Source organism: Chiloscyllium punctatum, chromosome 5 (assembly GCF_047496795.1).
Source record: "Chiloscyllium punctatum isolate Juve2018m chromosome 5, sChiPun1.3, whole genome shotgun sequence".
NCBI lineage: Eukaryota > Metazoa > Chordata > Chondrichthyes > Orectolobiformes > Hemiscylliidae > Chiloscyllium > Chiloscyllium punctatum.
The window spans coordinates 87,503,143-87,516,357 of NC_092743.1; the positions used below are offsets into that span (position 1 = coordinate 87,503,143).

Consider the following 13,215-nt stretch of genomic DNA (forward strand, 5'->3'; position numbering starts at 1 on the left):
TCCCTACAAAAATAAGACACTTGGAACACAACTGATTTACTGTCCATCTCTGGACCACAATTCGCACTAGTGGGCCTTGTTCTCCTCTGCCAAAATCACCAGTTTTTCCTCCATTCTCAATAACCTGCTTAAAGAGCAACCCTCCCCTGTATCCTCCACAATTGTTACCAAGAGCATTTGTAAAAAACTTCTGAATGGTATTGTCTGCAACACTGAAGTCCTTTGATCAGCTCTTGCCATCAGTCCAAACATCCTCCAGACCTCTTTCCCTAACCCTTGAAGCTACGATTTTCTAAACATCCTCTTTTTTTTTACCTCATCTTGTCTATGACACTTTTGACCTGTGCATATTGCCACTAAACCTCTGAACAGCCAAGTACCTTGTCCAATACCAATGCTAACTGACATTGAAAACAGTTCCTTCCTTTCAGGCATTGATCTTCCTTTTTTAAAACCCTGTCTGAACTACTCCCTCAAGATATTGACATAATCTCTTTCAGCTGGTGAACTACTAACCCATTTAAATATGCTTTACCTCTCCAACTTCTACAGAATTTATGTCACCTGTCAAATGCACACTGATCTTCTCTGCAAACCTGCATGTGAATTCCACCCCACCCCCCAAAACCAAAATCACAAATAACATTCTGTATGAAAATGATAGATAGCCCTTATTCTTCTCAATCAATCTTTCCCCTGGAGGTGAGGGGTCTAGGACCAGGGACACTGTCTCAGAATATTGGCAGGGCATTTTGGACTGAGGTGAAAAGGAATTTTTTCCACTCAGGGTGGTGAATATTTCTAAATCTTTACCCCAGGTGACTATGGTAGGTCAGGCGGAGAGTATGTTTAAGACAGAGATTGATGGATTTCTCAATGTTAAAGATATCAAGGGATGTGGGAACATTGCAGGAAAATAGTGCTGATGTAGAAGATCAGTCATGTTCTAATTGAATATTGGAGCAGGCTGAAGAGACTGCATGACCAACGCCCTTCTTCAAGTTCACAAAATTACTCTTTGTGCTACTCTTGTTGATCCATTTGGAGTCATGGCATTTCCAGAAATTCCTTCTCTTACTGCTTTCCACTCGCACAGTTTTGCTTTGAGTTCTGCACAGGATGAGTACCTGATCCTAACTCATCCACCTCCATGTGCTGTTGCCTGAAAGCTTCATTCACAAATAGGAGCTCAGCTTTCTACATTTGCCCTGATGATACACACAAGCCACTTGTCCCCCACTTTATTTTGACTAGCACTTTCTCTGTGTTGTCAGTCTGTTTGTTAGAAATTCAATAATGGATGAGCCGTGACTCCCTCACACTTACACATAGGCATAGCCTCATTTGTTCATCACACATTCCAAAACCTCCCCAGCTACTGTCCAAGGTTGAAACCAAACTATTTGGGATCTCTGCTTCCAGGATGTTTGTTCAACCTTGAGTTGAGTTACTAGCTCTGTGTACTCTTCTATATGTTACAAGATTGCCTATTTACAGCTTTGCAACATTGCCACCTGCACAAGTCCATCTGCTGTTGGAAATCTAATTCTCTGTCTTTGTCACTTCTGTTCAGCTATACCAATACTCACTCTATCTTCCACCATTGAGAGACCACTGTAAACATGTAAACTGAAAGTATTATGGGGAATGTCCACCTATTTAAGATATCTCATACTGAAGCAGTCCATGTTCAAATGAAACCAAACCTGAACAATATCCAGGCTTAGGCTGAAAAGTAGCAAGTAACATTTGTGCCACTCAAATGCCAGGCAGTAGTCATCTCCAATAAGACACAATCTAACTACAGTCCCTTGACATTGAAGTGGTGTTACCATTACATAATCCCCCACTATCACCATGCTGGGTGTTACCATTGACCAAACTTGCCAAATAAGTATAGGGATACAAGAGCAGGTTAGAAGCCAGCAAGTAATTCAGCTACAATGCATAAATCAGGAGTGTGATTTAATGCTCCTCACTTGCCTGGATGAGTACTGCTCCAACAACACTTGAGAACCATCCAAAGCACCCTACTTGATTGGCAAAACACTCCACCACCGATGCGTATGAGCAGCAGTGTATACTGTCTGCAAGATGCACTGCAGGAATTCACCTTCGATAGCACCTTCCAAACTCAGGACCACTTTCATTGGAAGGACAAGGGTAGCAGATACATGAGAACACCACCATCTGCAAGTTCCCCTGCAAGCTACTCCCCATCCTGACTTGTAAATACATTACGGTTCTTGTCACTGGGCCAAAATACTGGAATTCTTCCTTAATAGTATTGTGATTCTGTTTATAGAATATGGACTGCAGGGGTTCAAGAAGGCGGTTCGCTATCACCACCTTCTTAAAGGTAACTAATGGCAGGCAGTAAATGCTGGGCAGTCAGTGGCATCCACATCTCATGAGTGAATAATAAAAAAAACTATGGTTATCCATAATTTAGTCTTGAGTTTGTCAACACATTTGGAGAATTTTGTTTTTTTTAATGTCTACAATAAGTTTTGTTTGATTGTGTACACAAAGAACAAATAAAATTTACAGCCCAGGAACAGGCCCTTCAGCCCTCCAAGCCTGAGCCAATCAAAATGTAATGTGTAAACCTGTTGGTCAATTCCTAAGCATCTGTATCCCTGTACTCCCCCACCTACTCCTGCATTTATCCAGACGCAACTTAAATGAATCTACCATGCCTGCCTCTACCACCTCTGCTGGCAATGCGTTCCAAATGCCCACCACCCTCTGTGTGAAGTACTTGCCGCGTGTATCCCCTTTTGCTTTTTAATTTGAAGTAAAATGTTTTAATTGTTGAAAACTATTGCTGCTTAAAGTAGAGAGAGAATTGTGTAGGAAATCTCTAGTAGCTAAAAGTAACTAACAGAAATTTCTATTTGTTAATTCTGTATGATACCATGATTTTATCCGGTCAATGCTAGTGAGCAACCTCTCAAAATCATTTGAAACTCAGTCTTTTCTCTGACAATAAGCTAAAACAAAGGTCCGACTCTGAGTTAAGAAAGGCAGAAAGAATTGTAAAAGAAAATGAATACACGTCTGTTAGGTTAAACAAAGATATCATGTGATTCTATCAAGGACAATAGACTGATGAATTAATCTATATTTGTTTTGATGCAAGGTGCCTGACAGGTAAGGCAGATGAACTCAGGGTATGGCTGGGGACATGGGACATCTCCACCCTTCAGGCTCTCTGCCTTTATTCCTGATGAAGGGCTTTTGCCCGAAACGTCGATTTTACTGCTCCTCAGATGCTGCCTGAACTGCTGTGCTCTTCCAGCACCACTAATCCAGAACATGGGATATCGTAGCTATTACAGAAAATGTAGCAGGGGAGAGCATGACTGGCAGCTTTGGGAAGGAAAGAGGAGGGAGAGTGGCATTTTTGGTACAAAATTAGAGACAACATTAAGGCTGTACCTAGGAAGGGTATTACTGGGAGTACATCCAGTGAAATTACTTGGGCAGAACTGAGAAATAAGACAATGATCAGTAGGACATTGAGAAGAAAATTTGGAATAAGATCTTCAATATTTCTAAATGGTTGGGTTGTAATGGTAGGGGATTTTAATTTTCCAAATGGTAGACTGGGACTACCATTGTGTTAAGGGCTTGGATGGAGAGGAATTTTAAGTGTATTTGAAAAAACTTTCTTCAATATCTGGATGTATCTACTAGAGAAGGTGCAAAGCCTGACTTTATCTTGGGGAAATAAGGCAGGGCTAGTGACTGAGTTGTCAGTGAGGGAGCACTTTGGGACTAAGGATTATAATTATATTAGTTTTAAAATAGTTATTGAAAAGGATAGATTGGGTCTAAAACTTGAAGTTTGAAATTGAGGTTAGGCCAAAAAGATGGTACTGGGCAAAAACTTAGACAGTCAACTTTTGAAAGTTGATCGAGGCAATCAGAAAGTGAGAGGCTTTTAAAAATGAGGTAACGAGATTCTGGAGACAGTATGTTCTTGTTAATGTGAAGGGTAAGGCTGGTTAGTGTGGGTTGGATTACTAGAGAAATTGAGGTTCTGGTCAAGAAAAAGGAAGCAAATGGCAGGTATAGACAGCTGGAATCGTGTGAATCTCTCTAAGAGTATAAGGACATTAAGAGTATACGCAAGGGAAATTAAGAGGACATGAGATAGCTTTAACAAATAGGGTTAAGGAGAATCCAAAGAGATTACAAATACATTAAAGACAAAAGAATAAAGATTAAGAAAGCTGTCTATGCAGAAGATGTGAGATATTAAATGAGTATTTCTTATTAGCATTTACTGTGAAGAAGGATATGTAAACTGGTGTACTTGGAGAAAGTGATGTATTGAAAAGTGTCCATATTACATAGGAGGAAGTGCTGGAAACCTTAAAGTGCATAAAGGTGGATACATCCCAGGGCCTGATTACGTCTGTCCCAGATGTTTGTGAGAAGTGAGGGAAGTGATTGCTGATCTCTTGCTCAGATATTTGTATCAGCAAAATCCACAGGTGAGGTGTCAGAAGATTGGAGGGTGAATAATGTGATACCATTTAAGACAGGTGGTAAGGAAAAGACAGGGAACTATGGACCGGTGAGCCTGACATCAATGGTGGGTAAGTTGTTGGAGGAGACTCTGAGGGACAGGATTTACTTGGAAGAAAAGACTGATTAGGGATCATCAACATGGCTTTCTGGGGGGAGGTTGTGTCTCACTAACTTGAGTTTTTTAAGAAGTGACAAAGAAGATCTATAAAGGCAGAGCAATGGGCATTGTCTGTATAGATTTCAGCAAGGCCTTCGACACAGTTCTGCATTGTAGACTGGTTAACAAAATTAGATCTCACAGACTCCAGAGAGAGCTCGCCATTTGGATACAAAATTGGCTTAGAAAGTAGGAGACAGAGAGGCTGGTGATGGAGGAGGGTTGTTTTCAAACAGGAGGCCTGTGACCATCAGTATGCCTCAAGAATCAGTGCTGGGTCCATTGCTTTTTGTCATTTATATAAATGATTTGGATGTGAATATAAGAGAAATAATTAATATGTTTGCAGATGATACCAAAATTGGTGATGTAGTGGACAGTGAAGAATGTTATTTCAGAGTAAAACAGACCTTGATCAGATAGGCTGAAGGACTGAAGAGTGGCAAATGGAATTTAACTTGGATAAATTTGAGGTGCTGCATTTTGGAAAGGTCAATCAGGGCCTTAATGGTAAGGTCCTAGGGAGTGTTGCCAAACAAAGAGATCATGGGGTGCAGATTCATAGTTCCTTGAAGGTGGAGTCACAGGTAAAATGAGTAGAAAAGATGATGTTTGGTACACTTGCTTTTATTAGTCTGTGCATTGAGTATAGGGGTTGGAATGTCATGTTAAAGCTGTTCAGGACATTGGTTAGGCCACTTTTGGAATACTTTTTTCAATTCTGGTTTCCCTGCTGTAAGAAAGATGTTAAGCTTGAAAGAAGACATTTACAAGGATGTTGCAGGGGTTAGAGGTTTTGAGCTACAGGGAGAGGTTGAATAAGGTAGGGCTTTTCTCCCTGCACTGTCAGAGGCTGAGGGGGATCTTAGAGGTATATAAAATCATGAGGAGCATGGATAGGGTGAATAGTTAAGGTTTTTTTCCCAAGGTAGGAGAGTCCAAAACTAGAGTTTAAGGTGAGAGAGGAAAGATATAAAAGGGACCTAAGGGGCAACTTTTACATGCAGAAGGTGGTACCTGTATGGAATGAGCTGCCAGAGGAAGTGATGGAGGATGGTACAATTACAACATTTATAAGGCATCTGGATGGATACGTGAATACGAAGGCTTTAGAGGGATATGGGCCAAATGCTGGCAGATGGGACTAGATTAATTTAGGATATCTGGTTGGCATGCATGAGTTGGACAGAAGGGTCAGTTTCCATGCTGTACAGCTCTATGACTCCATGACAATTCTTGATGGTGTAAAACTAATACATAACAGGTTTACATGACCAAGAAAACAATGTTTGATTTCAGTGATTATTTTAGTATGTGTTGGGTACGATTCATTAAAATGGCTTTGCTATTGTTTTTCATGTGTGATGGTTAAAGAAATTGATCTCTTTGTATTCTCTTATGCTTTGTTTTAGTCTGTTTTTAAGACTTCTCCTCTACTGGGTTGCTTTCTTTTTGGTCTACCTTTGGGTGTTATCAGCATAATGTGTTATGGAATCTGGACAGCCGATGGGGAATATGAACCAGAAGAAGGAGAACTGCTTCAGAATGAAGCCATCGAACAGGGAGATGCAGAAGCCAGTGATGATGAAAAGGAGGAAAACGATGATGATCATCACAAAGATGTTAATGGAGATAAAGAAAGTTCTAAAGAGCACAAAGGTGAAGACGTGGAAGAGAAAAGCATGGTAGAAAAGAAAAGGGATTAATGCGTGCTTAAATGCTGAGTTTCCTTTAGGATTTCTAAATGGTTGAGTATATATTACATTTTAACATCAGTGAACACTGTTGGAAAGATGATGCAAGTTTTTTTTTGTCTTCCACAGTTTGATTGATGTTCCATTCAAAGACATCTGAACTAAATGAGTTTGAATGATCATGTAAATTAAATTTTGTTCCTTAGCTGCAGAGAGTCACAATGGAACTTTTTAACTGCCTGAATAGCTAAAAGCTGGTGATGGAATTTTATCTGGGCATAATATCCAAGTCATAGGATGAAGACAAGTAAAAATAAGATTGTGCAGAGAGGTGAGATGATATCTTACACAAGATCTTGTGTAGCAAAAAATTCTGGCAAGTGTAAGAGTTCCACTGTTGTTTTTTAAAATAAAAATGATGATTTAAGAGGTTGTGGGAAAATAGTTCACGTTATGGGCAGCTTCTTTTTGTGCATTATTCCACCAATTCAACACTCCATTCTTCCTATCTGTCAATAAAATGAAAACTGCTAGTGAAAGTCATTATGCCTGGTCATTCTGGGTGTTTGGCTGTTTTTGTAAATAGGAAATGCATCACTGTGTTAGAAGGTGCAGACTACTTACTAATCTTTCGGGTATAATTGATACTTTTCCATGATTGCTATTTGCTTTTAATTATAACTGGAATTAGAGACTTCGGAGGATTTGGAAAAATTCATGCCAGGTTATCTTGAATGTAAAATGAATGGTTTCCTCAAGTTCACCTTTTACATTATTCATTTTACTACCAAAGGAATTAATCCGGTATCCATATTCTCACTATGTGAACAAAGAATGAAAACCAAGATGTGATTATTTTGTAATTTTGTTTTTGACAATTATAAATTTTAAATCAAATTTTATTATTATAGCTTTGCAATAAATCTAGGAAAATATTGACATCTAAAGAAATATAACCCAAAGGCTGCTGCTGCAGCGGCTGAAGCTTCAATTTATTATAGGAAGTGAACTGCTACTGAAGAACTCACTAATAATAGATCAGGGGAAAATGCTAATATTTTCAGTTTAAACTCAAATAGCTGTTTCACTCTTCTTAAAACTATAACCAGGTTTTTTTTGTTTTTATCTAGCCATGTTACTTGTATTCAAATTTAACGCATATAAAATAACTCCCCATGAACACTGTATCTTAATACTGGTCATTAATTATAAGATGTACAGTTATTGTAAACAACTCTACAGGCTCCCCAAAAGATAGGCACCTACCTTATATCGGCAGAGATGTCAACACCACCTCCTTAAAGTCAGATGTCCAAGGTACAGCATTGCTTAGGGTCTAAACTCTACCTTGTACAAGCGGCATCTAAAGTCACTCCATACATATTTTTAAGACACCTCTAAGCAAAGTATCATAGTGCAGACTAAATTTGTTTCTATGAGGCTGAAGCTCCAATGCAAAACAGAAGTAGATTTTTCAGCAGCATCTGTATGGTGGAGATAGAACCAACTAAGTCAATGCAGCTACAGAATTAAAGCATTTCCTTAAGATAATGTTAAATATGTTGCTTTAAGATCTAAATGACACTGTTAAAGCTCTTTGCACCTAGTGTTTAAATCAGCAACAGTTTATCTAAGCCAGTTATTACCACAAACCACTGATTTCAACAGTAGCATATCCAATTAATGCATAACTTGATCTTATCTGTTTACTGCCATATAGGGATACTGCAAATTAAGCAGTATGAAGTTATACAAATATGGACCTCTGGGCTGCTTTGGTCTATTAGATAAATATGCTACATGACATGATATTGGGACCAGAAAATGGCACCCTTTGTTTCTTGCACCGTGTTTAGTTAGCCATCTCAACTTCAGTATGTAGTAGAAAAAAACCACTTCTTCTGTATTGATAAGCTAGAGGAAGAAATCAACAATGTTTCTCACTCTTGGCTACTGCTACTGAGGTGAGAATACGATTGAGCTATATTGCAATACCCTCTTATTTCAATGGCTGCCTGGTTTGCACATAAGAAATGGAAATTTGGGTGAGTGTGGAGAATTCTGGGAGAATGGAATAGTATTTTTAGCATGAAGGCTGAGAAAGAGAAAATGGTATCTCTAGGATAAATCCTATCTTTCTCAAAAAGTCATAACATTTAAGTATACACACCCTGTAATGCAGAAACCACTTTATTTTGCTAGCTGCTGAACTGCGCTTATAATAAATACATAGATTATAGAAACTTCCAGAAAAAAGGTTTGTTTATAATGACGAAATAAAGGCAGAATGTGATTAATGTAAGTACTTGGTCCTTGCCATATAATATATGAAGGGCATATTGACCAATGTGAAAGTTTAGTTTTGTTTCAGTGTATCCAAAAACAATATAACAACAATCTTAAGAATGGCACAAGTTTTAATTTATGAATTTTATATAACATAACTATTGGTGTTAAAATTACTGAATAGAGAAGTGAAAAGATAAAACAACTCTTTGAAGAATAATGTGCCTCTCAGTGGGATAGGCTTCATTATAAATTTCATTATAACATGGAAGTATATTTCAGTGTTACTCTTGCATTTGTATAAAGGGGAATACTGAATATAGGCCAAAAAAAACTGAATGACAATCATGCCTCTGTCCATTTCGAGCCTTTTTCAGTAAATGGATCTTCATATCTTTAATTTTATCTCGACAAAGATTGCCTATTATGCATTTCTGCAATATAGATGGCCTATAAATTACCTTAAACTCAAAATGGAAGATTCCAGTTATCTATGACTGATTTGGAACAAATCAACCTAATTTGGAATTAAAAGGTACTGCCTATCCTCCTCATATCAAGTAAATGATCTGATCACTGGCAATGATCCTGGAAAATCGAAAACCTCACATCAAATTTTAGAATAACTTCCTATCAACTTCAATCTAGAGTTAGTCCTGATGGAAATCCTAAATCTAGAATAAGTTTGAGTAAAATGCTAATAAGTAACTTTAATTCCACTTTTTATAGTACAGAGGTTACCATTGCAAGTTTGTTGTCAAAACCACTTATTGATGTACTAACTCATTTCATTATGCTGGAGTATACATTTAGCTTGTTTTATGGGCAATAATTGTTTTCTATAAATAAAGTTGAGAAAATCATTTCTTGGTATTTTTGCTTGATTTTTAGTGTTGTACTAAACTTTTCTATCTGCCTATTCAGAATGAACCTGACAAAGCATTGTTAAAAATTCATTATTTTTAAATCCTACTAGTATACTATAATTCACAACTTTGAACTGATTAATCGATAGCAAGAGGAGAGAAGAGACGAAAGTATCTTCATTCAGTTTAAGATTATGTTACAGTTCCTGTGGAGGCACTGTAAACCACAATGCCCAACTTTACAGAATGTCCCTCCACATGGGGGAAAAAAAACAAGGTTCCACATTTTTGTAATTTTTACTTAAAATACAACACAATTGTTTATATTAATTTTAAATATTGCTAGTAAATCTTGTGCAACTGCAAGGACCTATGTCACTACCTGCACAAATGTCGTACCACGTGCAATCTCTTCGTTCTTCCAAAGTTAGTTTGAGGCACATTACATGTTTCACTTTACCATCAATCTGTTGCATTGAGTAGTAGTTTCTGGAGTCACCTTGTGGACATTAGTGACCTCTGTGTGAATCATGGAAGAGAGCTGCAGGGTTGCAAATTTAGTTTGATAATTTATTTAAAAGAAAAGCACAGTAGGATTGTTGCAAACTATTATTAAGGAGAGAGATGAAGGGTAACCTAGTCAAAAATAAACTAATTTTAGGAAAAAAATACCTGTCATTTGAACCATAAACTTATTTCATTGTAATTTGTTAGTGTTAGGCTCCTAATATTTCCTTAAAACCATTTTATTTTGGGCTCTGCTAATGGAAAACTAGTCAGTGTAGCTTTGAGCTAACTATCACCAATGTTCCTGCTGTAACGAGATAACATCGGGGACACTAGCTAGGCCAATGGCACAGTGGACAACGTATCTGACAGGACTCGAGAGATTATAGGTTCAACTCCTGCCGGTTTGAAAACACTTTTTGGGACAGTACAGCGATTCCTTGGTTAGCACTGCTGTCTCACAATGCCAGGGACTTGGGTTCAAATTCAGCGTCAGGTGACTGTTGTGTGGAGTTCGTATATTCTTGCCTTGTCTGTGTGGGATTCCTCTGGGTGCTCTAGTTTCCTCCCATAGTCCAGAATTGTACAGGTTAAGTGGATTGGTCACGGTAAATTGCTCACAGCTTTGTTTTATGGGCAATAATAGTTTTTTCTCAACTTTATTTATAGTAAACATAGATTCTTGATATTTTTGCTTGATTTGCAGGCTAGGTGGGTTAGCCATGGGAAATGCAGGGTTACAACGATAGGGTAGGGGTGTAGGTCTGCATGATAGGTCAGTGTGGATTCTGTGGGTCGAGTGGCCTGCTTCTAAAGCATCTAATAATTTAGGGATATTAGCTCAAATGGTAGAGCGCTGGCTTTGCATGTAAGAGGTAGTGAGATCGATGCCCGCATTCTGTCTTGAAACTAGAAGTCAGCAGCTATGTCACATGTCCAAACTGTTTGCGTATGCTGCCTCCCTGAGAAGGGTCAGGAAAGATATGAAGCTTGAGACAATGCAGTGACTCAGTGGTTAGCACTGCTGCTTCACAGTGAGGAGCACCTGGGTTCTATTCTAGACTCTGGGAGAACATGCAAACTCCACCTGGACAGTCCCCAGTGTTTGTGGGGTTTCCTCCCACAGTTCAAAGAGGTGTAGGTTAGGTGAATTAGCCATGCTAAATTTCCGATAGTGACCAGGGATGAGCAGGCTAAGTGGATTAGCCATGGTAAATGTGAGGTGATAGGGTAGGGTTGTGGGTCTGAATGAGATACTCTTCAGAAGGTCAGTTTTGACTCAATGGGCCAAATGACCTGCTCCTACACTGTAGGGATTCTATGGACAATGCCCACTTTGTAAAAAGCAGATTTCCTACTTGCCTACGTATTATTGTATCCTGTCTCAGGTACTCGCAGAATTCCCTCTGAATACTTCTAAAGCTGAGGACAATTTCCAGTGGGATAGCTATCCTTTGATCCTTCTTGGTGATCTAACTTCCATCCTCCTTATTCCAAGACCAAGTTAATACTGTGGTGTATTACCCTTATGCCACCACTTTCAGCATGAATAGCCATTTTCTGCTGCTTCACTTTCTCTTTGGCTCACCTTTTAATATTATACCAATCCTGAAGCAAGATTGAATTATTTGCTATCAACAAATCATTCTTTTCCTTTACCTACAAACCGCCCCAAGCTACAGCTTGGGTAGAGAGAGAGTGACATAGCTTCTAAATATTGTGCTGACTGCCTACGTGAACAAGTTTTTCCAACATAAACAGCAAAACCAAAGCCATCCAACCAGTGGCTAAAGTTAACTTATCACGCCCAAATTCATACTCCTCTTCAGCTTCAACTTTGGTATCCTCTTTATTGCTGGGTTGATGTTCAGAATTCATTATCAATCCATTTCCATCACTCTCCTTGCCTTACATTTACACCTATCAGAATCGCCAACCCATATCCTATTATCAATCTATGTTACAAAGGCATTGAAACAACATTCATCTATATGAACAAAGTCAATGCATTGACTATCAAATTAAGTATTGGATAAATACCTGATTAATTTTTTTTCAATTATATGTAGGAAACTGGTTTCTTTGGTGAATATCTGCCAGATAAAGGCTGAAGTAGTAACAATATTCTGTAGTTACTAGGCCTCCCTTAAGGGATTGGATAACATTTGCTTGGTTTTTAATTACTGCTTAGATATCTACCTTTTATTTTTAATTCCTATCTGGTCCCTTACTGTATGGCTGTACCTTAACAACTAGTGCACATTTTTGCTTTATATATTCTCATATGTCCAGCCTTAGACTCATAAGCCACAGATAACTAGATCCAACACTTCCTGTAAATCTCTCCTAACCTGCCTTTTCTGTCTTCAAAAAATGAATTGGTATTATCCTGGGTGTTTAGATTGTTTAAGTACATTGTGATAACACTGTCTTATCATTATAACTTGCAGTTAAACTATTCAGTTTCCAGGTTACAATTACAATAGGCAATACTAAGACAGAGGGAGAGATTTTAACATTGATTTGCGAGAAAACTATTGAGACATACTAAACTCTGGCCCATTCTGCTGCTACTAAGGCTGATGAGTCTTACTGGAGATGAGGACCTACTTTTCAGTAATGTGGACTATTGGCTTAGCAGACTCAAATGTTTAATTAGTTAATTTCCTAAGAGCTCAGAACACAGATGGCGATTGGAATCTAGGGGTCAGCCGTAGGCGAAGGGAATTGATTAATTAAGGACAGTGAGGAAAACTTAAGTATCTTGCATCTTTTATATTCTCTACATTAAAGGATAGTGTATGCTGTATTGAATGTATTCAAAGTTTGAGACGTTATTCTCTAGCTTGGATACAATAAAGGCTACAGTTAGTGTTTGTGAGATCAAACTTGGAATGCACAGTTGGTCTCCATAACAGGAAGAATCTACTTTCCTTGGAGGCTGTACAGCAAAGGTTCACTGGATTGATGCCCAGATGAAGGTTTGTCAAATTGGATAGATACTAATTAAGTCAGTCGAGTGTCCAAGCACTGAAGGTCGTTTCTGGCTGGAGAATTTAGAAAACCCAGATTCAGGCTAGAGGATTAATTATTTAGCACAGATGTGTTTTGAATTTCAAATCCTTTTGTTGCTTCATAGCAACAAGGACTCAGGTGTAATTCCAGA

The 13,215-nt window shown here is 38.3% G+C and overlaps 1 protein-coding gene across 1 annotated transcript in view; it reads left to right on the plus strand.

The window, feature by feature from the left end:
• Nucleotides 1-9,539, plus strand: part of LOC140477203 (protein disulfide-isomerase TMX3-like) — a 139,021-nt gene extending 129,482 nt beyond the window's left edge. The window contains exon 16 of the mRNA XM_072570687.1: nt 6,109-9,539. Within this exon, the coding sequence (XP_072426788.1) occupies nt 6,109-6,402 (294 nt within the window). The 3' untranslated portion in view covers nt 6,403-9,539. The remainder of the gene's footprint in view (nt 1-6,108) is intronic.
• The last annotated feature ends 3,676 nt before the right edge of the window (nt 9,540-13,215 follow it).